Raw genomic sequence first — 26072 nt, forward strand, 5'->3', positions numbered from 1 at the left:
AAAAATGCTGAAGACGTATTGATACAGTTTGCAGTTCATCCTCAATATTTATAGTCAAAATCGTTGCTTTTTTCAAACCTCTTTCATTAGAAAAGGAGAGAATCGAAATTTTGCCCAACCTTGATTCAATTGTTAAGTATGTACTAAAGGTAATTTAACCTGGGTAACGTCAATTAAATAACTGTATCGATTTCATAAATTAACTCAATAACGAACTTTATTGAGTGCTTGTACGCAAGCGAAAAGAGAAAAACTTGTTTAACCGCCCAAAAATGTCACCTTTTGGTGGCTCCTGTGCAAACTTTGAGCCAAATTTTCTGCATTGATCGTCGTGTGCGACGAACCAAAACGAGACTGTCGAAGCAGTAAGTTTAATGTTATGTGCTCAACTGCAATTTAAACTAGTTATTGTTCAAGTATAAATAATTGGGTCAAAGTTGAAGACGACACCATTCTGCTATAGAAGCTCATTCAAGATCTGCAACTTGACAATTCTTAGAACGATGTCCATCAAGGTTCGTCAACGTCTGTTCAAAGCAACCCTAAGTTGTTCTAATTCTTATCAATTCTAGCTCGCCATCCTATTCGCCACTCTGGCCTACGTCAGTGCCGGTCACCTGGAATCTCCGCTGCAGGTGCCACTCTACACCACGACACCAGTGACCTACGGCGCCTACGAAACCTCCGCACCAGCCATCTCCTACGATGGCCATCCGGCTCTGGCGTACAGCAACAACAACTACGTCCCAACTCTTCCCTACGGCCACAGTTACGGATACTCCCCGATTGCCCAACTGAGCACCTACCCGGCCCTGGCGGCACCACGAGGTGGCTACGGCTATGCCAACCACGTGAGTCACGGCAGCGCTTACGGCCATTACGCTTACTAACTTGGTAGAAATATAAAAATTAAACGCTTGATCTGTGACAAATGTAAAACAAGGTGTTTCTCTAACTGAATTACAACCGGAAGTGACCGGCTCCGTAACCCCAATCCAACCTGACCGCGAGAGTGATAACTGTCAAATAAACCAAAGTTACAAACCCGTTCTCCTCGGCCATACCTGCAGCAAACCCTCAAAAGTGGACTCGCTAATCGGAAGTGATCTCAAATCGAGCAATATTTTTACGACTTCAAGTCCACTCGCGTGAACAGATGTGCACAAATCCAAGGTCGTCAACCGGCTGGTTCAGATCTAATTTAGCACGCACTCGCTGGGCAGGATGGCCGGTTGACTAAGTCTACACAGCCGCGTTGACCTTCACCAGCTGGTTGAGTTAATCGAAATGTGATTAATATTATGCTCACTGTGAGAAACACCGCCCCGCGGGCCATCGCGCACTGGTCATCATAATCATTTGGGTAGGGTGGCTAATTAATCTTAATTTTATTATTATTTTTAAAACTAAAAACTAAAAACTAAAAACTAAAAACTAAAAACTAAAAACTAAAAACTAAAAACTAAAAACTAAAAACTAAAAACTAAAAACTAAAAACTAAAAACTAAAAACTAAAAACTAAAAACTAAAAACTAAAAACTAAAAACTAAAAACTAAAAACTAAAAACTAAAAACTAAAAACTAAAAACTAAAAACTAAAAACTAAAAACTAAAAACTAAAAACTAAAAACTAAAAACTAAAAACTAAAAACTAAAAACTAAAAACTAAAAACTAAAAACTAAAAACTAAAAACTAAAAACTAAAAACTAAAAACTAAAAACTAAAAACTAAAAACTAAAAACTAAAAACTAAAAACTAAAAACTAAAAACTAAAAACTAAAAACTAAAAACTAAAAACTAAAAACTAAAAACTAAAAACTAAAAACTAAAAACTAAAAACTAAAAACTAAAAACTAAAAACTAAAAACTAAAAACTAAAAACTAAAAACTAAAACTAAAAACTAAAAACTAAAAACTAAAAACTAAAAACTAAAAACTAAAAACTAAAAACTAAAAACTAAAAACTAAAAACTAAAAACTAAAAACTAAAAACTAAAAACTAAAAACTAAAAACTAAAAACTAAAAACTAAAAACTAAAAACTAAAAACTAAAAACTAAAAACTAAAAACTAAAAACTAAAAACTAAAAACTAAAAACTAAAAACTAAAAACTAAAAACTAAAAACTAAAACTAAAAACTAAAAACTAAAAACTAAAAACTAAAAACTAAAAACTAAAAACTAAAAACTAAAAACTAAAAACTAAAAACTAAAAACTAAAAACTAAAAACTAAAAACTAAAAACTAAAAACTAAAAACTAAAAACTAAAAACTAAAAACTAAAAACTAAAAACTAAAAACTAAAAACTAAAACTAAAAACTAAAAACTAAAAACTAAAAACTAAAAACTAAAACTAAAAACTAAAAACTAAAAACTAAAAACTAAAAACTAAAAACTAAAAACTAAAAACTAAAAACTAAAAACTAAAAACTAAAAACTAAAAACTAAAAACTAAAAACTAAAAACTAAAAACTAAAAACTAAAAACTAAAAACTAAAAACTAAAAACTAAAAACTAAAAACTAAAAACTAAAAACTAAAAACTAAAAACTAAAAACTAAAAACTAAAAACTAAAAACTAAAAACTAAAAACTAAAAACTAAAAACTAAAAACTAAAAACTAAAACTAAAAACTAAAAACTAAAAACTAAAAACTAAAAACTAAAAACTAAAAACTAAAAACTAAAAACTAAAAACTAAAAACTAAAAACTAAAAACTAAAAACTAAAAACTAAAAACTAAAAACTAAAAACTAAAAACTAAAAACTAAAAACTAAAAACTAAAAACTAAAAACTAAAAACTAAAAACTAAAAACTGAAAACTGAAAACTAAAAACTAAAAACTAAAAACAAGAAACAAGAAACAAGAAACAAGAAACAAGAAACAAGAAACAAGAAACAAGAAACAAGAAACAAGAAACAAGAAACAAGAAACAAGAAACAAGAAACAAGAAACAAGAAACAAGAAACAAGAAACAAGAAACAAGAAACAAGAAACAAGAAACAAGAAACAAGAAACAAGAAACAAGAAACAAGAAACAAGAAACAAGAAACAAGAAACAAGAAACAAGAAACAAGAAACAAGAAACAAGAAACAAGAAACAAGAAACAAGAAACAAGAAACAAGAAACAAGAAACAAGAAACAAGAAACAAGAAACAAGAAACAAGAAACAAGAAACAAGAAACAAGAAACAAGAAACAAGAAACAAGAAACAAGAAACAAGAAACAAGAAACAAGAAACAAGAAACAAGAAACAAGAAACAAGAAACAAGAAACAAGAAACAAGAAACAAGAAACAAGAAACAAGAAACAAGAAACAAGAAACAAGAAACAAGAAACAAGAAACAAGAAACAAGAAACAAGAAACAAGAAACAAGAAACAAGAAACAAGAAACAAGAAACAAGAAACAAGAAACAAGAAACAAGAAACAAGAAACAAGAAACAAGAAACAAGAAACAAGAAACAAGAAACAAGAAACAAGAAACAAGAAACAAGAAACAAGAAACAAGAAACAAGAAACAAGAAACAAGAAACAAGAAACAAGAAACAAGAAACAAGAAACAAGAAACAAGAAACAAGAAACAAGAAACAAGAAACAAGAAACAAGAAACAAGAAACAAGAAACAAGAAACAAGAAACAAGAAACAAGAAACAAGAAACAAGAAACAAGAAACAAGAAACAAGAAACAAAAAACAAGAAACAAGAAACAAGAAACAAGAAACAAGAAACAAGAAACAAGAAACAAGAAACAAGAAACTAAAAACTAAAAACTAAACTATAATTTGAAAGGAGGGGAGACAAAAACCTAATTTCAATAATATTTTTAACAAACTTTTTTTTAGGAGCCGAGACGCAAATATGTATAGGGGTAATTCTCCGCCAACTCACACAGCAGTTGCCCCGACCCCTCTTCGATTTGCGTGAAACTTTGTCCTAAGGGGTAACTTTTGTCCCTGATCACGAAACCGAGGTCCGTTTTTTGATATCTCGTGACGGAGGGGCGGTACGACCCCTTGCATTTTTGAACATGCGAAAAAAGATGTGTTTTTCAATAATTTGCAGCCTGAAACGGTGATGAGATAGAAATTTGGTGTCAAATGGACTTTTATGTAAAATTAGACGCCCGATTTGATGGCGTACTCAGAATTCCGAAAAAACGTATTTTTCATCGAAAAAAACACTAAAAACGTTTTAAAAATTCTCCCATTTTCCGTTACTCGACTGTAAAAAATTTTGGAACATGTCATTTTATGGGAAATTTAATGTACTTTTCGAATCTACATTGACCCAGAAGGGTCATTTTTTCATTTAGAACAAATTTTTTCATTTTAAAATTTCGTGTTTTTTCTAACTTTCCAGGGTTATTTTTTAGAGTGTAACAATGTTCTACAAAGTTGTAGAACAGACAATTACAAAAAAATTGATATATAAACATAAGGGGTTTGCTTATAAACATCACGAGTTATCGCGATTTTACGAAAAAAAAGTTTTGAAAAAGTTGGTCGTCATCGAACTAAAAACTAAAAACTAAAAACTAAAAACTAAAAACTAAAAACTAAAAACTAAAAACTAAAAACTAAAAACTAAAAACTAAAAACTAAAAACTAAAAACTAAAAACTAAAAACTAAAAACTAAAAACTAAAAACTAAAAACTAAAAACTAAAAACTAAAAACTAAAAACTAAAACTTAAAACTAAAAACTAAAAACTAAAACTAAAAACTAAAAACTAAAAACTAAAAACTAAAAACTAAAAACTAAAAACTAAAAACTAAAAACTAAAAACTAAAAACTAAAAACTAAAAACTAAAAACTAAAAACTAAAAACTAAAAACTAAAAACTAAAAACTAAAAACTTAAAACTAAAAACTAAAAACTAAAAACTAAAAACTAAAAACTAAAAACTAAAAACTAAAAACTAAAAACTAAAAACTAAAAACTAAAAACTAAAAACTAAAAACTAAAAACTAAAAACTAAAAACTAAAAACTAAAAACTAAAAACTAAAAACTAAAAACTAAAAACTAAAAACTAAAACTAAAACTAAAAACTAAAAACTAAAAACTAAAAACTAAAAACTAAAAACTAAAAACTAAAAACTAAAAACTAAAAACTAAAAACTAAAAACTAAAAACTAAAAACTAAAAACTAAAAACTAAAAACTAAAAACTAAAAACTAAAAACTAAAAACTAAAAACTAAAAACTAAAAACTAAAAACTAAAAACTAAAAACTAAAAACTAAAAACTAAAAACTAAAAACTAAAAACTAAAAACTAAAAACTAAAACTAAAAACTAAAAACTAAAACTAAAAACTAAAAACTAAAAACTAAAAACTAAAAACTAAAAACTAAAAACTAAAAACTAAAAACTAAAACTAAAAACTAAAAACTAAAAACTAAAAACTAAAAACTAAAAACTAAAAACTAAAAACTAAAACTAAAAACTAAAAACTAAAACTAAAAACTAAAAACTAAAACTAAAAACTAAAAACTAAAAACTAAAAACTAAAAACTAAAAACTAAAAACTAAAAACTAAAAACTAAAAACTAAAAACTAAAAACTAAAAACTAAAAACTAAAAACTAAAAACTAAAAACTAAAAACTAAAAACTAAAAACTAAAAACTAAAAACTAAAAACTAAAAACTAAAAACTAAAAACTAAAAACTAAAAACTAAAACTAAAAACTAAAAACTAAAAACTAAAAACTAAAAACTAAAAACTAAAAACTAAAAACTAAAACTAAAAACTAAAAACTAAAACTAAAAACTAAAAACTAAAAACTAAAACTAAAACTAAAAACTAAAAACTAAAAACTAAAAACTAAAAACTAAAAACTAAAAACTAAAAACTAAAAACTAAAAACTAAAAACTAAAAACTAAAAACTAAAAACTAAAAACTAAAAACTAAAAACTAAAAACTAAAAACTAAAAACTAAAAACTAAAACTAAAAACTAAAAACTAAAAACTAAAAACTAAAAACTAAAAACTAAAAACTAAAAACTAAAAACTAAAAACTAAAAACTAAAAACTAAAAACTAAAAACTAAAAACTAAAAACTAAAAACTAAAAACTAAAAACTAAAAACTAAAAACTAAAAACTGAAAACTGAAAACTAAAAACTAAAAACTAAAAGCAAGAAACAAGAAACAAGAAACAAGAAACAAGAAACAAGAAACAAGAAACAAGAAACAAGAAACAAGAAACAAGAAACAAGAAACAAGAAACAAGAAACAAGAAACAAGAAACAAGAAACAAGAAACAAGAAACAAGAAACAAGAAACAAGAAACAAGAAACAAGAAACAAGAAACAAGAAACAAGAAACAAGAAACAAGAAACAAGAAACAAGAAACAAGAAACAAGAAACAAGAAACAAGAAACAAGAAACAAGAAACAAGAAACAAGAAACAAGAAACAAGAAACAAGAAACAAGAAACAAGAAACAAGAAACAAGAAACAAGAAACAAGAAACAAGAAACAAGAAACAAGAAACAAGAAACAAGAAACAAGAAACAAGAAACAAGAAACAAGAAACAAGAAACAAGAAACAAGAAACAAGAAACAAGAAACAAGAAACAAGAAACAAGAAACAAGAAACAAGAAACAAGAAACAAGAAACAAGAAACAAGAAACAAGAAACAAGAAACAAGAAACAAGAAACAAGAAACAAGAAACAAGAAACAAGAAACAAGAAACAAGAAACAAGAAACAAGAAAGAAACAAGAAACAAGAAACAAGAAACAAGAAACAAGAAACAAGAAACAAGAAACAAGAAACAAGAAACAAGAAACAAGAAACAAGAAACAAGAAACAAGAAACAAGAAACAAGAAACAAGAAACAAGAAACAAGAAACAAGAAACAAGAAACAAGAAACAAGAAACAAGAAACAAGAAACAAGAAACAAGAAACAAGAAACAAGAAACAAGAAACAAGAAACAAGAAACAAGAAACAAGAAACAAGAAACAAGAAACAAGAAACAAGAAACAAGAAACAAGAAACAAGAAACAAGAAACAAGAAACAAGAAACAAGAAACAAGAAACAAGAAACAAAAAACAAGAAACAAGAAACAAGAAACAAGAAACAAGAAACAAGAAACAAGAAACAAGAAACAAGAAACTAAAAACTAAAAACTAAACTATAATTTGAAAGGAGGAGACAAAAACCTAATTTCAATAATATTTTTAACAAACTTTTTTAGGAGCCGAGACGCAAATATGTATAGGGGTAATTCTCCGCCAACTCACACAGCAGTTGCCCCGACCCCTCTTCGATTTGCGTGAAACTTTGTCCTAAGGGTAACTTTTGTCCCTGATCACGAAACCGAGGTCCGTTTTTGATATCTCGTGACGGAGGGCGGTACGACCCCCATTTTGAACATGCGAAAAAGATGTGTTTTTCAATAATTTGCAGCCTGAAACGGTGATGAGATAGAAATTTGGTGTCAAATGGACTTTTATGTAAAATTAGACGCCCGATTTGATGGCGTACTCAGAATTCCGAAAAAACGTATTTTTCATCGAAAAAAACACTAAAAACGTTTTAAAATTCTCCCATTTTCCGTTACTCGACTGTAAAAATTTTGGAACATGTCATTTTATGGGAAATTTAATGTACTTTTCGAATCTACATTGACCCAGAAGGGTCATTTTTCATTAGAACAAATTTTTCATTTTAAAATTTCGTGTTTTTTCTAACTTTCCAGGGTTATTTTTTAGAGTGTAACAATGTTCTACAAAGTTGTAGAACAGACAATTACAAAAAAATTGATATATAAACATAAGGGGTTTGCTTATAAACATCACGAGTTATCGCGATTTTACGAAAAAAAAGTTTTGAAAAAGTTGGTCGTCATCGATCCTGGCCGTTCATGGTCACCCGCGACAGACACGGACGACGAAACAAAGAGAAACGCAAAAAGTAACTTTTTCAAAACTTTTTTTCGTAAAATCGCGATAACTCGTGATGTTTATAAGCAAACCCCTGATGTCTACATATCAATTTTTTTTTTAATTGTCTGCTCTACAACTTTGTAGAACATTGTTACACTCTAAAAAATAACCCTGGAAAGTTAGAAAAAACACGAAATTTTAAAATGATAAATTTTGTTCTAAATGAAAAAATGACCCTTCTGGGGCAATGTAGATTCGAAAAGTACATTAAATTTCCCATAAAATGACATGTTCCAAAATTTTTTACAGTCGAGTAACGGAAAATGGGAGAATTTAAAACTTTTAGTGTTGTTTTCGATGAAAATACGTTTTTTCGGAATTCTGAGTACGCCATCAAATCGGGCGTCTAATTTACATAAAAGTCCTTTGACCCAAATTTCTATCTCATCCGTTTCAGTCTGCAAATTATTGAAAAACACCTCTTTCGCATGTTCAAAATAGAAGGTCGTACCGCCCCTCCGAGATATCAAAACGGACCTCGGTTTCGTGATCAGGGACAAAAGTTACCCCTTAGGACAAAGTTTCACGCAAATCGAAGAGGGGTCAGGGCAACTTTTCCCGATTTCGTGTGAGTTGGTAGAGAATTACCCATAGTTCAATTAAAAATAAAAATTAACATAAAATTATAAAGTTAAAAAAAAAATAAGATACCACCCTGCACTCTTTCCCACCATCATCTGGCAGCAGATGCTGCCCCTAGGGTGTCTCTCTAGTAGCTCTAATTTGTGTGTGCAAAATCACCAGCTAATGAGTCGACTTTTGCGCGTTGACCTTCGGCTACGTCAAAGAAGAACATTCCGCTGTTCGGGGTTTGTTGACAACCATCTATAACGGCCTGAACAGAAACTAATCAGCGGGTGATTTGTAGCTAAATATTGCTTTATAAGGTGATACTTTGTCGGTGGGAAATGGGACAAGTTCTAGTTCTTGGCGTGCGGGAGGTGATATTTACCGATTTGATTGATGGTTGAATTTCCTTTTCAACTCATCTTGGGGTCATAAATCAGACTTCTGAGCTGATGATTGAGTGATGTTGGCTTTATGTGAAACGATGTGTAACAAAGTTGAAACGATGATGTTGATATTTTATGAATATTTATTTGAACTCTAAAATTCAAAAACATTTACGGTTCAGCAGCTTACTGACCCAACATCCTTCCGACACCACACGTGCCGTTCCACCAGACAATTCCAACATTTCCGTAACAACAACAACAAAAAAATACCATAAAATCCTTCACTGATGTGTAAACTAACATAAATCAACGCTAAAACATCGATACATCACCCCGGTGACGACGACGACGATGTCAATCGGGCGGCTCGAAAATCCAAAATTCCATTAAAAGCCACTCTCCACATTGACATTTAATCGGACCGAACGATCCGTTACCAACCGAGTACGCCTCTGACCTTCCATGGAGGGGCAGTAGACACAAGCGATTTGCGGATTATCCGGAAGAGGCTTAGCCATCGCAGCTAGAAATTAGTCGCGAGCGTTTCAGTGCCTCGTAAACAGGAAGCTATTGGACGGCGAAACTAATTCTATGAATGGAGTTGAACTAAAATTAACAAGCAATTTTATCTGATGATACTCCCTTTCAACACAAGACTTTGAGTGATAAATGCTACGAAATTATAGTTTTTGAAATTGAAGAATGAATTATGATATTTTGGATGATAAGAGATGATAAAAAAGTGAAAAATATGATTTTTAACTTCAACAAAGCCACATTCAATAATTTCGTTGAAGTTTCCTCAAAATAAAATACTTTTAGATTTGTTTTAAGCGAAAATTTTATTCAAATAATCAACATTTCAACAATCATGGCCGATCTGCAGTTCGCCGTGACTAGTGCTGGCGTCCTGTTTGCTCCCGGAAGATCTTAGTAGGCATAGGCGATCAGCGGGCTGTTGTACTTCATGTACGAGCTGGTGTAGCTGGTGGCGTGGGCAGGAGCGTAGCTCAGGGCGGCAGCTGGAGCGGCGATGGCAGCCGGCTGGGCAATGGCGACGGTCTTGGTGGCCAGAGGAGCGGCGTACGACGAGTATCCGTAGTTGTTTCCGTAGGACAGAGCTGGAGCGTAGCTACGGGCATAGGACAGGGCAGGGGCGTAGCTGCGGGTGTACGAAAGGGCAGGGGCAGCGTACGATTGGGCAATCGGAGCAGCGGCGTAGGACAGAGCAGGGGCGGCGTAGGAGGTAGCGATCGGGGCAGCGGCGTAGGACAGGGCCGGGGCGGCGTAGGTGCGGGCAATCGGGGCGCTGTAGGCCAGGGAGTGTCCAGCGTTCTGGTATCCGTAGCTGTAGGCTGGGCTCGAGTAGGCCAGAGCCGGAGCAGAGTACGAGCTGTAGGCTGGTTCCAGGTATCCAGCGCTGGCGCAGGCAACGGTGGCGAGGAGGGTGACGAACTGTGGAGAGGTTAGAACATTGTTAGGTTAGGATTTGAGAATAAGGTTTTCAAGTTGTCGAAGTACCTTGAACATTTTTGGATAAAGTTGGTTGTTTTTGCTTGGGTTGAAAGCTGAACTGCAAGTGATATCCTACTGATGCTCACCGCCAATATTTATATCCAAATAGAGTTTCCATTTTCCAAGCAACCCACTCACCGACGGAAGTTACCAACGTTTTCCATGCAACATGAGCGTCCTTGTGATCCAGTAAATAGTCGTCCAATTGATCAACAGCACCAGATTGAAAGTACACTCATTCATTTGGCGAGTAAGTGCGATTTTTCGTTGCCATCCACTATCCCAGGTTTCTGCTTTTTTCGACTTCTTCGCCGAAAACTGGAATTCATTAAATAAAGCTACCGTAAATTAATCCAATGTTGCATCACTTAAAGCCCAAATTAAGATTTTTGAACACATATTGACCTCATGGAGGGTCAATCAACACATCTGATTTGAAATACCTGAAATTAATCAAATTACCCCACGCAGACAAATTCAAAACTCAGCACCACATAAAAATAATAACAACATTCCTCACCCTATGAATTGATCAGATTGGATAGGGCAGCTTAGGGCTACCGAAGCCCTAATATCAAACCAACAAGTTCGCTTGGATCTCTACATCAGGTCGAAACAACAACAACTCCACCAGATTGCTACCCCAAAGCAAACTTGTGATACCCAAGTCTCAACGACGACGACGACGACTCTCTAAAGTTCAAGGTGACGGTGGGTCTTGTCGTTTTCTTTTAACCAGCCAGAGTGCCCGACTTCCTCCACCTCCGAGACCACCTTGGTATCGCTGCAGACGATCTACTTTACACGTGGGCGCAAACGATGCAGAAAGCTCGTCGCTTACTCCCGTTGGAATCGCTCTGGTGGCGCCAAGGTGGAGACGCGTGGCATTTTGCTTACGCAACTAGTCCCGCTAATGGGGTAGGTCTTGGACGCAAACGATCCAGAATGCATTGAATCGGATTAATTTTGTGCATAAGCCGAAAAAGTTGTTGCCAGATAACGTCGTGTGAACTACATGCCTGGGAAAAGGAACCAAATGGTGAACCATAAATAACGACGAGTTAAGCTCTGCAAGGACATCAGAAAAGCGTTTCGGTAAATCGGGATACGCGTCGTTGATTTTGGCACTGAAAAACTAGGTGGATTAAATAAGTTTGGGTACTTTTGATATAAATATTGGCGTTGAGCATCAGTAGGACATCACTCGCAGTTCAGCGTTCAAACCAAGCAAAAACAACCAACTTTACCCAAAATGTTCAAGGTACTTCGACAACCTGAAAATTGTATCCTCAAATCCTAACAATTTTCTAACCACTCCACAGTTCGTCGCCCTCCTCGCCACCGTGGCCTGCGCTAGCGCTGGATACCTGGAACCAGCCTACAGCTCGTACTCTGCTCCGGCTCTGGCCTACTCGAGCCCAGCCTACAGCTACGGATACCAGAACGCCGGACACTCCCTGGCCTACAGCGCCCCGATTGCCCGCACCTACGCTGCCCCGGCCCTGTCCTACGCCGCTGCCCCGATCGCTACCTCCTATGCCGCCCCTGCTCTGTCCTACTCTGCTGCCCCGATTGCCCACTCGTACGCCGCCCCTGCCCTTTCGTACGCCCGCAGCTACGCCCCTGCCCTGTCCTATGCCCGTAGCTACGCTCCAGCTCTGTCGTACGGAAACAACTACGGATACTCGTCGTACGCCGCTCCTTTGGCCACCAAAACCGTCGCTATTGCCCAGCCGGCTGCCATCGCCGCCCCAGCTGCCGCCCTGAGCTACGCCCCTGCTCATGCCACCAGCTATACCAGCTCGTACATGAAGTACAACAGCCCGCTGATCGCCTATGCCTACTAAGATCTCTCGGGAGCAAACAGGACGCCAGCACTAGTCACGGCGAACTCCAGATCGGCCATGATTGTTGAATTCTAGAGTTTTTTTTGATTAGGTCCTATAAACATATGAAAGACAATAGTTTATTGGTCCTTTTAAAAAAAACTCTGGAATTGTTGATTATTTGAATAAAATTTTCGCTGAAAACAAAATGAACTGTCTCGATCCGATAATCATTGTCCTATGAATTGATTCTGGTCCCTGTTCGCCCTAATTGAGGCCTATTTTTCAATAATTTTTATTCGTACTCGATGCTCGAAAACTATAATTACAAAATTTGTAACAGTTTTAAATCCTCAACTGTTTTCGTTTACACATCTGTTTAAATTGTCATGTTATTTAAGGGAAATTATAATTTAAATCTGCAAATACCCAGGTAGGGAGTTTTATTCTTTAGATCAAAATTATTAATTTTAAAATTGTAGTTTTTAATTTTGTGGATATATCTAAAACCTATCAAAGTCAAACCGCGGCTGTCAATGTAACCTTGGTTTACGGAACTCGCAAAAAATTTATATTCGGATAAAACTAATTCAAATATTCTTTTAAAAAAAAATCGAATGGTTTTATCAGTTATTGTACTGTCAAAAATTACAAAATATAAAACTTATTATGAAAATATTGTGTTCATAATGCTTAACGACTTAACCGATCTATGGTTCCAAAAATCAAAATTTAAGAAAAGCTTAGCAGTGCCCAACTTCAACACAATGCAAAAATAATTTATATGTGTTGTATGCTAAAAAGTTTACAAACGATTGCACAAGTTTTTGGAAAATTGATATTTTCAGCAAAAAAAATATTTAGACCCTTTATGGAAAAAAAATTAAGGGGTAGACAAAAACTTCAATATAAAATTGCACTGAACTAGTTAAACCATGAGATTTTTTTTGTTTATTCTAGGTTGTTAATTTCAAACATGACCCCGAGAACGCTCCAAAGTGAAATAAGAATATATCCGAAATATAGGTTAAAGACTATTGCTAGGATTCTGAGATATGACCAGTTAGAAAATAATATCAGATTTCGTTACATTAATTGAACATAGAGCACCATGCGTCTCCAGAAAGAAAGAACATAGAACTTATTTCGATGAAGAAGCATGGTAGATGGTACATTGCGTTTAATTAATTTACCGAAATCCGTTATTTTTTCAATAATCATGTCCTAGAATCCTGTAAAATTTACAGTGTAAATGAATATTCGGATATGTTACGTAAAATGTCCTGAAAATCATAAAAAAAACATATGTTCAGTAGTGATCACTTTGGTCCCGAGATATTCAAATCATCAAACAAAGTTTTCATTAGATCTGTAAGTGTGTTCAGCTATGTTTATGAAATGTCTTAGTATTTTTCATTAAAATCCCAACTAATAACCTTTCTTTTCAAGCATGGCGAGCTAAAATTGGTTAAGTCGTTCCGGACATTGTTTGAATCGTAAAATACTATTTCGAATAAGACCACCCTAAACACAAAATTTGCCAAATTTGAGCCAAATCGGAGCACTTTTTCTTTGAATCCTGCTGGCTTGACGTTGGATCGCTGTGTACCTTTTGTCTACCCTTTTCTCTTAAAAATTATCAAAAAATTCATTGGCAAACAAACATTTATTGCTTGGAATTTATACTATCAATGAAAAAATGGTACAGTCAACTCTTTAAAATTCACTGTAAAACTTTTTTGCATTTTGATTAAGATAAGGCACTTTTAGGCATCCAAATATGCAAAAAAAACACTTGCGTTAGAACAATTGATGACCAATAAATGAAACATTTCCTAACTACTTCATTTCTGATTTACTTGAAGAAAATGAGACATTGAAAAGAAATAAAAAACAAAAAAGTTGTTATTCGCAAAAGAATTTATTCAACAAAATAAACTTTGCCAGCATGCATGAGGTCTCATTTTGCAATAGGGCTGATCAACAACAAGGAAAAAAGAAAGAGCAGGTTCAGGAGGAAAGTTGGACGTTCAGGAACTTAGTAGGCATAGGTGATCAGGGGGCTGTTGTACTTCATGTACGAGCTGGTGTAGCTGGTGGCGTGGGCAGGGGCGTAGCTGAGGGCGGCAGCTGGGGCGGCATGAGCGATGGCAGCCGGCTGGGCAATGGCGACGGTCTTGGTGGCCAGAGGAGCAGCGTACGACGAGTATCCGTAGTTGTTTCCGTACGACAGGGCAGGGGCGTAGCTACGGGCATAGGACAGGGCAGGGGCGGAGTAGGAGTGCGTGATCGGGGCGGCAGCATAGGTGCGGGCAATCGGGGCCGAGTAGGACAGAGCTGGAGCAGAGTAGGAGTGAGCGATCGGGGCAGCGGCGTAGGACAGGGCTGGGGTGGCGTAAGAGCGAGCAATCGGGGCGCTGTAGGCCAGGGAGTGTCCGGCGTTCTGGTATCCGTAGGTGTACGAGGGGCTCGAGTAGGACAGAGCCGGTGCGGAGTAGGAAGAGTATGCTGGTTCCAGGTATCCAGCGCTGGCGCATGCCAGGGTGGCGAAGAGGGCGATGAGCTGCAACGGGAAGATCAGAAAAACAATATCTTTGAATAACCCAGAAATTCACAACTTACCTTGAAGGCCATTTTAAGGGATGTTACTGGATGTTTGCACTGGAACGAGGAACTGCACACTGATACCCTGCTGAGCCTCTGCCCCAATATTTATATAAAACCGATTTCATTGCAACAAATTCGCCAAGAAAAACGCAGCCCAAGAAGATTCGCAACGACCTTCCTCAATTTCGAGTCCAGTCACAATTTTGGGTTTCCACCAGTTTTCGCCAAAACGCGACGGCAGTGATGGTGGTGACAAAAAAGGGAGCACTCGAGCGTGACCCGTTCTGTGCCGTACGTACACGCAGAACTTGCACTTTCAAACATATCCAATTTCTGCTGGCCAAAATACTGGTCCACCGAGGACGCCCACTTGGGCCCCCAAAGCAGAACTTTTGTTTTCTTCTTCGCGAAGAACCCGAGAAAGAACAGCGACTAAATGTTGGTCTCTTTTGCATCCAGGAGCAAGCGACCCGACGCGCGTTGACATTTCCTTTCTCCAGACCTCTTGAGCTTGAGTATAGACATACAGGAAAACGAACAAGAACTGGAATACGAAAGTGGCATTGAAAGCAGAATCGAAGCCGGTTCTTACAGTACTTTGGTGAAATGAAAAAGAGTTTTCTCTGGATTATGGCATAACAGTTAAATGAGAACTATACTATACTATACTTCTTCTGTGAGACCATGATGAATACGATAATTAAAGTGAAAGCAAAGAAGAAATAGGAAAATAGAAAATACGAAAAACCAAATTTTGTTGGTTGATAGTTTCTTCATGATTCAGAACAGCTAAGAATTTGCCCACATAGTGGCAAAACGAGCTACTCTTGTTTCTGGACTTTAAAATGGATTTAGATCAGGGTTTCTCAACTGGCGAGGAATTCCCCTATTCTTATTCCCAAAAGTTGTCCCATTGTTAGGGTGGTGGGTAAAGGTCATGTGTCACAAAAAAAACAAGACAATGGGATAGTATAAAGCTACAATTATTTTTCATTTGTTTCAAAGAGTAATGATGTCAAAAGATATTAATGCAAGTTTTTTGTATTGTTTTACCTACTTCAAAAAGGCTTTTAAAAAACGATGGCACATTAACATTCCAACGCCCAAGGCTCCAAAAAAGTTGGAACGGTAACTTCAACTCGCTGGTTCTCGGGCATAACTCATCCAATCAAGACGATTATTTTTTCCAGTGATTTGTTAGGATGTCTAGATGATTCTAGAACTTTGCAGAACTCAATTTGATCAAATCTGTAATTTTTGCGATCAAAAACATCGTTCCAACTTTTTTTTCGCGTGTGAAAAAAAATTCGCCAAAAATTCCACGGAGGCAGTCTTTTTGGAAAAGTTGGAACGATGTTTTCGGTCGCAGAAATTACAGATTTGTTCAAATCAAGTTCTGCAAAATTTTAGGATCATCTAAACATTCTTACAAATCCCTGGAAACAAGAATCGTACCGATTGGTTGAGTTATGTCCGAGAACCAGCGAGTTGAAGTTACCGTTCCAACTTTTTTGGGAGGCTTGGGCGTCCGTGTAAGTTGGGCATGCGTTGGGCGTTCCAGTGTTAAAAAAAAATATTTTTTCAACAATAACAATGAAACCCAAATTTTCCTAGATTTTTTCAACTATTTTTTCATTACTTTGGATAAACGCAAAACAAAGGTAAAACATTGCCAAAAAATGATAAAAAACTTTCAAAGTTAATTTACAAACTCTTTCAAATACATTTTAACTTCAAATTTAGGATAATTGAAATTGGATTTAGGATTTGAGTAATATAGTTCTTAATGAAATTGAGAGGGGGGAATGGACATCTTTCAAATTTGCCAAGGGAGAGAATTGAATAAAAATGGTCGAAAACCAATTATTTAGATCAATTATACCACAAAGGTATTAATTCAAAGTCCTTATATTTCATTAACCCTCTAACGCCAATGCACAGTGGTCCAGATCGCAAAATTAAGTGGAAAATGAATTTTCCGTAAAATGATGAAGTTTTGGAGCTATGGTGTCTTCAGAAGAGTTGTTGCATATAGATAGGGGCAACTTTTGGTTTGGTTGGAAATTAGGGTGGTTCACTATTAGGGTGATTTTGAAAATCTAACTCTTCAGCAATATTTTTGGGAATTTTTTGGCCTTCTAAAAAGTTGTTGGGCTTGCTATTCCAAGCAACTTTGTCGAAGACACCAACATTTTATCTCGTAATCTACGCCTCCTACGACCAAATTTATAGAAAGCATCTGAGCAAACCTTCAAAAATAAGTTTTTTGAACGTGGCAATTCAGGGTTAAGTTTTAGAGAAAAGTGGTATTTGAAGCACTTTTAGAGCTCTAAAAAACAAACATTTTTATTTTTTGACAAGTCAATTTGGATTTAAGGGTCAAAAGTTACAGCGATTTTAAGGTAAAAAAGATGTAAATTTAAAACTTAAATATATCGAAAAGGCGCAAGCCAAATTTTAAGCACCAGGTTGCATTTGAAAGAGGAGATCCAGCACTACAAACGCTGAAAAAATCTCAGGGGTGTTTTTCTTTAAACTCGAGATATCTTCATTTGAAAAAGTCCAATTTTCAAGGGAATACCTTATGGGACCACCCTAACGAATTTCGAAAATTGTCTAAATATATGTTTTTCCATGTAATTTTGCCCGCTGAATCCGAATCTGCCCTCAGAATTGACTCATAGTGTCTAAAAATCGAAAAAATGGTCATATTTTGGGTTTCCATGTAAAATTATCATTCAAACCCAAAATATGACCATAAACCCATTTTTTAAATTTGCATCTTTTTTACCTTAAATCCAAATTAACTTGTCAAAAAAAAAAGTTTGTTTTTTAGAGCTCTAAATGTGCCCTAATACCACTTTTCTCTAAAACTTAACCCTGAATTGCCACGGTCAAAAATTATGATGGTGTCTTCGATAAAGTTGCTTGGAATAGCAAGGCCAAAAACTTTGTAGAAGACAAAAAAATTCCCAAAAATATTCCTGAAAAGTTAGATTTTCAAAATCACCCTAATAGTGAACCACCTTAATTTCCAACCAAACCAAAAGTTGCCCCTATCTATATGCAACAACTCTTCTGAAGACACCAAATCTCCAAAACTTCATCATTTTACGGAAAATCCATTTTCCACTTAATTTTGCGACCTGGACCACTGTGCAATGGTTGCACCAGAGCACCACTTATTCTTTACTTCAAATTGACATTTCTCGAAAACTATTGAACGAAATTACATTGTTAATTAGAATGTTGTTGTTTCTCTAGTTTTTATTTTTCCACAAATTTGTCAAGTCTTTGAAAAATGGCAAAAAAAAACATAAAAATTCTCGATTTTGCTCTGGGCGGGAAGGGGTTAAAATCAATATTAAATTAATTTTTGTAAACAAAGATCTGAAAAAAAGTTAATTGACATTTTGTTGATAGGATAATTGAACAACCAAGCACATTCTTTGTAAGACAAAAGTATCAAAAACAACCTTAACAGCAACAATTTTAACGTTGCAATAATATTTTGAAGTTTTTGAATGTCGAGCGAAAAAACTTTTTTTAAATGCACTTAATAATATTGTACTGTACTTTTATTGGGGGGTAACATCGGGTCAAACAAATTTTAGCAGCTTTGTATGACATAATCTCTCCCAAACCCAATCCCACCGCTGATGACGGTACTGTACATCGGAATTTTACAAAAAATCAAATGATTTTTAAACCTTAACATCCTCGCTGTCGTGCTAACTTGTCGTACGTGCATTTTGGGCTAAATTCAGTTAAAAACGCAATTTTGTGCAGCTCACAATGCCTCACATTTTGATCTTCACAGATAAAAAATAATCGATTTCTATCCTGAGATATATCAATATCAATATCAATAAAAACCGAAAAATCTCCGTGCATTTTTGCCACTTTTCATATGAAAGCTATCTTGACACACCCTAAAAATTGGTCAAACGCGTTTGACACAAGTACAAGCCCGTCTACCGTAAACATTTGTTATAGTTATAACTCGGGACTCCAGCAACCAAATTCAACCAAACTTCAGGACAATGCACAGAATGGTCAAACAAACAAAACGTGCTTGTTATTGTTTACATGCTCTCGTTTTTGGTCATTCAAGGTTCAAACATTAAAACGCGTTTTTCCCAGAACGTCAAAAAGCGACTTGCGACAAGTTAGCACGACACCGTCGACATCCTAAATATGATTATTATCAATGCAAGAAAATGCTTACTAAATGTTTTAAGTTGACTTCTATTTCGATGAAAATCTTTTTGCCTCTCGTTTTCTCGGCCCGACAAAAACTTTGAAAAACATTTGCAACAGCCTCTCTTAGTAATGGTAACATTTTGGCAACAGTCTGAAATTTGTACTTGCAAACTTGGAAAGGAAGTCATTAATTTGAAATCCGTTTAGTTCCGCAAAGTCATCAAAGCAAGTAAAGTTTCTAACTCAACGTGTTGTAAACAACCCAATAAATAATGCTTTAATTAGTGTGCTCACAGCTATGACAAGGGTTCAATTGTTTAGGTCCAAGTTGAATCACGACCAAGGTTGAAATAAAATCTCTTCTAGCGAATATGATTGCTTGAAGAAAAGCCCTCTGAGTATGCTTTGATCTCGTTTCTCATGACTGTCACTTGGTCGTTGAGTGTGGCAGGGACGATTAAAAAAAATGATGATTGGATTTAGTCGCCAACTTGCTACGATCAAAATACAATCTTGCCCCTTTACCGCCAGCAGTCATGGGTTGTTACAATCATCGATCGTAAACTTGACGAATGACAGCTAGTCGTGGCAATTTGAGAATCATGACTATTCTCAGCAGTCTTATTCGTTAGGTGTTACAGGCAGCGATTAATCGCTAATTTAATCATAGTCGTCGGATTTTCAACACTGATCACGACTGAATTCCCAAAAACTGAATGAAATAAACAAGGTTGTTTACTAAATTTCAATGTTTCCACGCACCAAACAATACCGTTTCCAAACAACAATTAAATAACTCGTCAACACTCCCCTTCAGCGGCAATTTAAGGTATCGAGCAGCTCAAGATGATCGCTTATAATTGCTAGTTTAACCCCTAACACAACTTTTTTTTGAGCCAACCTAAGCCCTCCAGATTGTTCAAGACCGAGGTCAAGAGACCTCTCTGCGCTGAGAGTGGCGCGTGACATTGGTGCGTGTCTCATTTTATTTTTATTTTTTTGGATTCCAATAGCCAATTTAGTAGCCACAGTTCAGGGAAATTATTCCGAGAGGTCACACGCCCCACACCTCACCGTTCCAAATTTGGCTTTGGATTTTCGGATTTTTTCACGCCGATACGACTCAAAATACAACACGCCGTGAAATGGTGTAAAATTTGGCACGCTCGTTTGGGTTGATTTTTTTTTTTCTTCTACCATTCTGTTTAACTAGCCTAAAGGATTCGATGGCATTTGATTCGCCATAAAATTGTTATATATGCATTACAAAGTGGCTAACAAGATCACGAAAATCTTTGACGGCAAGGCGCGCGCGCGCTCGAGAGAGCCTCAAATTGGGGGGTTTCGGTTGGTCAGCATCGAAAGATGACCGCCAGCGATAAACGGGGTTGTTGGTTTTGGAGGTGTAGAATACACAGTTTGTCGACTTGTAACAAAATATGCAGCCCTTGTTTATATTGCATTTCATTTAAAAATAACCAATATTTAGATTAAATTTATGTTCATATCGAAATAAAACTGCAACAACAGTAAAACAACTCAACACTAATCAAAAACTAATTAATAAACAAAATCTAGATTAACAATAATAAAAAAAAATTAGATAAGTTCTGCTATTTTCACGAAAACCTTACGCAATCCACAAATTAGAAGCCGGACATCATAAAATTAGTCGATCGTCCACCCTTTTTGTTCTACCTTTTCGACGACGACGACGCCATACGAACTCCCCTTGGGGCCGAAACCTAACCCTCTCTTCTTCGTTGATGATGACGACGACGCGACGACGTTGACGCTCGGAAGGCGAAGATGAAGCGATCGGTATCTCACCTTAGTGTTTAGATTTTTCCGTATAAATATTGACCGACGCCGGTCCAACTGTATCATTGCTTCTGCTAACTTTAATTCGACTAAATCGGTCCTCCGCAACAAGTTTTCAACATAATGGCGTTTAAGGTAAGGACGCATCGGGGATTCGAAATAGGGACTCAGTGGATTACCCCAGAACCAAGTGATCAAGTGATTTTGTGGAAGAATTTGAACAATTCGTAACCAATGGACTGTCTAGAATGAAGTGACTGTGTTTAGTGATCTAATCCTGTGATGTTTCTTTTCTCGGTTCCGTGCAGATGGTGGTTCTGTTTGCCGCTCTGGCCACGGCCAGCGCCGGATATATCGAAGCTGATCACCATCAGCACTACTCGCCGGCTTCGGCCGTGAGCTACAGCTCGATCACCCGTGAGCATCACACCCCGAAGCTGGCAGTGGCCAAGACCCTGTCCTACGCCGAGCCTCAGATTCACTATGCTGCCCCAGCTATCCAGTACGCCGCTCCGGTCCACAAGGAATACGCCGTCCATGAGCACCAGCCTCTGCTGAAGACCGTTGTGGCCCAGCCAGCTTACACCAAGACCATCGTCCAGCAGCCAACCTATGCCAAGACCCTGATCTCGGAGCCCACCTACGCCCATGCCGCCCCAGTGTACGCCCATGCTGCTCCAGTGTATGCCCATTCCGCTCCAGTCTACGCTCATGCTGCCAAGACCGTCTCCTACTCAGCCCCGATCGTCAAGAACGTTGAGTACTCCAAGTTGGCCTACACCGCCCCAGTTGCCAAGACCATCGTTTCCTCGCACCCGTCCTACACCAAGGCCATCTACGCCGAACCGACCTACTCCAAGACCATCGTGGCCGCTGAGCCCACTTACACCAAGACCATTGTCCAGCAGCCGACTTACGCCAAGACCTTGATCTCGGAGCCCACCTACGCCCATGCTTCCCCGCTGTACGCCCACGCCGCCGCTCCAGTGTACGCCCATGCTGCCCCCGTGGTTGCGGCCAAGACCGTGAGCTACTCCCCAGCTGCGGCTGTGTCCCATGTCAGCTACGACGACTCCAGCGCTCACTACGGCTGGTAAATGCAGTGAACCTGTGTGCAAAAAGTGCCAAAACGAAACGGGTATCGATGGGAGACCATCGTCTCTATTAGGACCAGGACATCGTGACGTGATCGACGAGGACGACAACAGCAACCCCAACAATGCCGAATATGTTGAACGATTTTTGTTGAATATATTTATAATTTGAAATGAAAATACCTACTTTAATTGTTGTTGCGTGTTTGAAGAATGATCCCTTATTTCTCCCCAAAATAATCTTTTTGCATTTTATAATGAGTTTATAGAATACCATAAAGCAATTTTAACTTCATATATTCGTTTTTGAAAATCTCTATTAGAATGTATCAAAATAAGTCAATTGTGAGGTACAACATGTCCAAATACAGTCCAAACTTTTTATCCGATGGTACGATTTCCTAAGTTCGATTATCCGAAGGTTCATGTGGGACTCATTCACTCGCGATCACAAATCGAGCGCGACGAAAAACTGCTCTGACTGTTATTTACCGATTGTTTGACACTTCCACACAAATCGCTATTGAATGCTCTCTCTTTGCTCTCCCTCTCACTCCAAACGGCCAGTACAGCGAATTGCTCAAGCTGACTCAAAATAGTCGGCTATCGGCATGTTTTGATCATTTATTATAATGCTTAAAATCAATGTTATCACAAATGTTTTGCAATTTTGTTGATAACACATCGTCAAAGACACATTTGACAGCAATTTCTACCATGCCGAATATAAATTGATGGCCAACTGTGATAGTGCAGTCCAAGTGAGTGCCTCGCTGGTACAGTTAAACCTCGCATATGCAACTCATATGGGGGTTTCTTATGCGAAGCACGCATATGCGAGGTACAGGGCTTATGGGATTTTGGCTATATGGGAGACATGGCCTATATTTTTATAAAAAAAATCATCTTAACTATACAAATTTATAGTGTTTTGGAATCGTTATGAACTACCAACTACCAGGACTCTACAGGAGACCCAGAACATCACCACACATCGGTAGACTAGTCCCTGAACCTCTCTAAGGCTATCTGGATATGATCTGAGGTCAAAAACCTCCGACCTCTATCTTGTTACGGCGGTAGACCCATCGGACGTAACACCCAGGGCTCTACAGGAGACCCAGAACATCACCACACATCGGTAGACTAGTCCCTGAACCTCTCTAAGGCTATCTGGATATGATCTGAGGTCAAAAACCTTCTACCTCTGTCTTGTTACGGCGGTATACTCATCGGCCGTAACTCCCGGGACTCTACAGAAGACCTAGAACATCACCACATATCGGTAGACTAGTCTCTGAACCTCCCTGAGGCTATCCGGATATGATCTGAGGTCAAAAACCACAGTCACAATCGCCTACCTCATACGTGTACGGCGGTGAACACACAGGCCTTAATTTGAGGAAGTTTCGGATGACCTAGAACATCGTAAACCTTGTAAATTTGGTAAAGCGGTATAGCTGACTTCATAACGATTCCAAAACACTATAAATTTGTATAGTTAAGATGATTTTTTATAAAAATATAGGCCATGTCTCCCATATAGCCAAAATCGCATAAGCCATGTACCTCGCATATGCAACTCTTGCGACAAAACCGAATCAGGTGGAATGACTCGTATATGCACAGTTGCATATGCGAGGCGCTCTTATGCGAGGTTTGACTGTATTTTGTTAGATTCTCTCCTCTCTGAACATATTCGTTTGTGACACGGGTTGATGGACGGAGTAGGCCAATAAATTCACGAAGTATTTGTTTCGCTGTGTGAACCGATTGGCCATGGCGCTGGCAGCCATGGAAATTTTGTTACGAGGGTGGATGGGAGGGGAACTAAACATCCGATTTTTTGCGTTACGTAATAAAAGAACGCTCCCAAAGATTCATTCGGCGTTGAGTAAATGATTTCTGATTTTTGAACCGAAAATCAGAACCCTTCAATAAATAAACCAAAATAGGCTAACAAAAAATATTTTTTTCGAGGTTCGATTATTTGGAGTGAACTTATTCCGAGACTTTCGGATTAAAGAGTCTGGACTGTATTACCTCTATTGGCTGCGACAGGATCTAGTGTTTCGGCTTCATTTCTATAATGGATTTGATCCGTTAAATCGATGTTAGCCATTTGTGGGTTAATTTACAGTGTTTGATTTTTTTTAAAAACCTTGGGTTTGATGATTTTACTTGTTTCATGTGACTTTGCAATGTTTGGAAACAAGAAGTTTTGTTTTAAATCTAGTAGGCCCAGAATCTTTTTTGAGAATAGCTGGATAAGTGGATATATAAATAATGTGGGTGGAAATTTATGAACAATACCAATTAAACGAAAGATAATTGTTAGAGATTGCTGAAAAGGGGTTTCGCAAAAGTTCATAGAAACATCGACTTTTTATATCCCTGAATGAACCCACCAAAAAATAAATTATTTTTATTTCCATTTTTGGACGAATCGATATAACAATACTTGCAGAAATGGTGCCGCTTTTCACCATCCAGGTTCAAAGCAAGGTCGGAAACATGAATTTTACTTAACTGTTTTGCGATACGCATGCAATGTTTATTTATCAAGATGACTTCAACGAATTCTTGATTTGGGACTGAACCGAATTTCCAAATGAGGACCTAAAAGAAATGCAGTGCTTCTAAGACTTGTATGGAGATGGAGATCAAACGAATATAGGGATCATTCTTCAAACACGCAACAACAATTAAAGTAGGTATTTTCATTTCAAATTATAAATATATTCAACAAAAATCGTTCAACATATTCGGCATTGTCAATCACTCGTCACCACCACGATGTCCTGGTCCTAATAGAGACGATGGTCTCCCATCGATACCCGTTTCGTTTTGGCACTTGTTGCACACAGGTTAACTGCATTTACCAGCCGTAGTGAGCGCTGGCATCCTCGTAGCTGACATGGGACACGGCCGCAGCTGGGGAGTAGCTCACGGTCTTGGCGGCAACCACAGGGGCAGCATGGGCGTACACTGGAGCAGCGGCGTGGGAGTACAGCGGGGAAGCATGGGCGTAGGTGGGCTCCGAGATCAAGGTCTTGGCGTAAGTCGGCTGCTGGACAATGGTCTTAGTGTAAGTTGGCTCAGCGGCCACGATGGTCTTGGCGTAGGTCGGTTCGGCGTAGATGGCCTTGGTGTAGGACGGGTGCGAGGAAACGATGGTCTTGGCAACTGGGGCGGTGTAGGCCAGCTTGGAGTACTCAACGTTCTTGACGATCGGGGCCGAGTACGAAACGGTCTTGGCAGCATGAGCGTAGACTGGAGCGGAATGGGCGTACACTGGAGCAGCATGGGCGTACACTGGGGCGGCATGAGCATAAGTGGGCTCCGAGATAAGGGTCTTGGCATAGGTTGGCTGCTGGACGATGGTCTTGGTGTAAGCTGGCTGGGCCACAACGGTCTTCAGCAGAGGCTGGTGCTCATGAACGGCGTATTCCTTGTGGACCGGAGCAGCGTACTGGATAGCTGGGGCAGCGTAGTGAACCTGAGGCTCGGCATAGGACAGGGTCTTGGCCACCGCCAGCTTCGGGGCGTGATGCTCACGGGTGATCGAGCTGTAGCTCACGGCCGAAGCCGGCGAGTAGTGCTGATGGTGATCAGCTTCGATATATCCGGCGCTGGCCGTGGCCAGAGCGGCAAACAGAACCACCACCTGCACGAAACCGAGAAAGAAAACATCACAGGATTAGATCACTGAACACAGTCACTTTATTCAAGACAGTCCATTTGCTACGAATTGTTCAAATTCTTCCACAAAATCACTTGATCACTTGGTTTTGGGTAATCCACTAAGTTCCCTTCCAAATCCCGATGCGTCCTTACCTTAAACGCCATTATGTTGAAAACTGGTTGCGGAGGACCGATTTAGTCGAATTAAAGTTAACTGAAGCAATGATACAGTTGGACCGGCGTCGGTCAATATTTATACGGAAAAATCTAAACACTAGTGTGAGATACCGATCGCTTCATCCTCGTCGTCTCAACGAAGAAGAGAGGACGACCTTCGGCCACGAGAGGGTTCGTATAGAAGACGACCAACAACACCACAAACAGGCAAAACTATCACACAAAGTTATAAT

General features: G+C 37.4%; 4 protein-coding genes across 4 annotated transcripts; 1 reads left to right on the plus strand and 3 right to left on the minus strand.

Moving 5' to 3' along the window:
• Nucleotides 1-9735: 9735 nt before the first annotated feature.
• On the minus strand, nt 9736-10388 carry LOC6034663 (cuticle protein 16.5; the record flags this gene model as incomplete). The annotated part of the gene is made up of 1 exon (XM_001844899.2): nt 9736-10388. A coding segment is annotated over one exon (546 nt), but the record flags the coding sequence as incomplete, so codon positions are not given.
• Nucleotides 10389-11607: 1219 nt separating this feature from the next.
• Nucleotides 11608-22071, plus strand: LOC6034664 (DNA-directed RNA polymerase II subunit RPB1). Its single transcript, XM_038250274.1, has 4 exons — nt 11608-11688; nt 11750-12269; nt 20997-21019; nt 21193-22071. The coding sequence occupies exons 1-4, from the start codon at nt 11680-11682 to the stop codon at nt 21979-21981; spliced, it is 1341 nt and encodes a 446-aa protein (XP_038106202.1). The 5' UTR covers nt 11608-11679; the 3' UTR covers nt 21982-22071.
• Nucleotides 14156-14950, minus strand: LOC119767852 (cuticle protein 16.5-like). Its single transcript, XM_038257527.1, has 2 exons — nt 14876-14950; nt 14156-14816 (listed from the first exon to the last, which is right to left on the minus strand). The coding sequence occupies exons 1-2, from the start codon at nt 14885-14887 to the stop codon at nt 14292-14294; spliced, it is 537 nt and encodes a 178-aa protein (XP_038113455.1). The 5' UTR covers nt 14888-14950; the 3' UTR covers nt 14156-14291.
• Nucleotides 22072-24777: 2706 nt separating the features above from the next.
• Nucleotides 24778-25827, minus strand: LOC6034665 (cuticle protein 16.5). Its single transcript, XM_001844901.2, has 2 exons — nt 25816-25827; nt 24778-25645 (listed from the first exon to the last, which is right to left on the minus strand). Exons 1-2 carry the CDS (start codon nt 25825-25827, stop codon nt 24857-24859), a joined length of 801 nt encoding a protein of 266 aa, XP_001844953.2. The 3' UTR covers nt 24778-24856.
• Nucleotides 25828-26072: the final 245 nt, after the last annotated feature.

This window comes from Culex quinquefasciatus, chromosome 2, assembly GCF_015732765.1.
Source record: "Culex quinquefasciatus strain JHB chromosome 2, VPISU_Cqui_1.0_pri_paternal, whole genome shotgun sequence".
Taxonomy (NCBI): Eukaryota; Metazoa; Arthropoda; class Insecta; order Diptera; family Culicidae; genus Culex; species Culex quinquefasciatus.

Coding starts and splice junctions, on each gene's coding strand:
- LOC6034664 (XM_038250274.1), top strand. Junction 12,270..20,996: donor CCCGCTGATCGCCTATGCCT/ACTAAGATCTCT, acceptor CTCCGCAACAAG/TTTTCAACATAATGGCGTTT. Junction 21,020..21,192: donor TCAACATAATGGCGTTTAAG/GTAAGGACGCAT, acceptor GGTTCCGTGCAG/ATGGTGGTTCTGTTTGCCGC.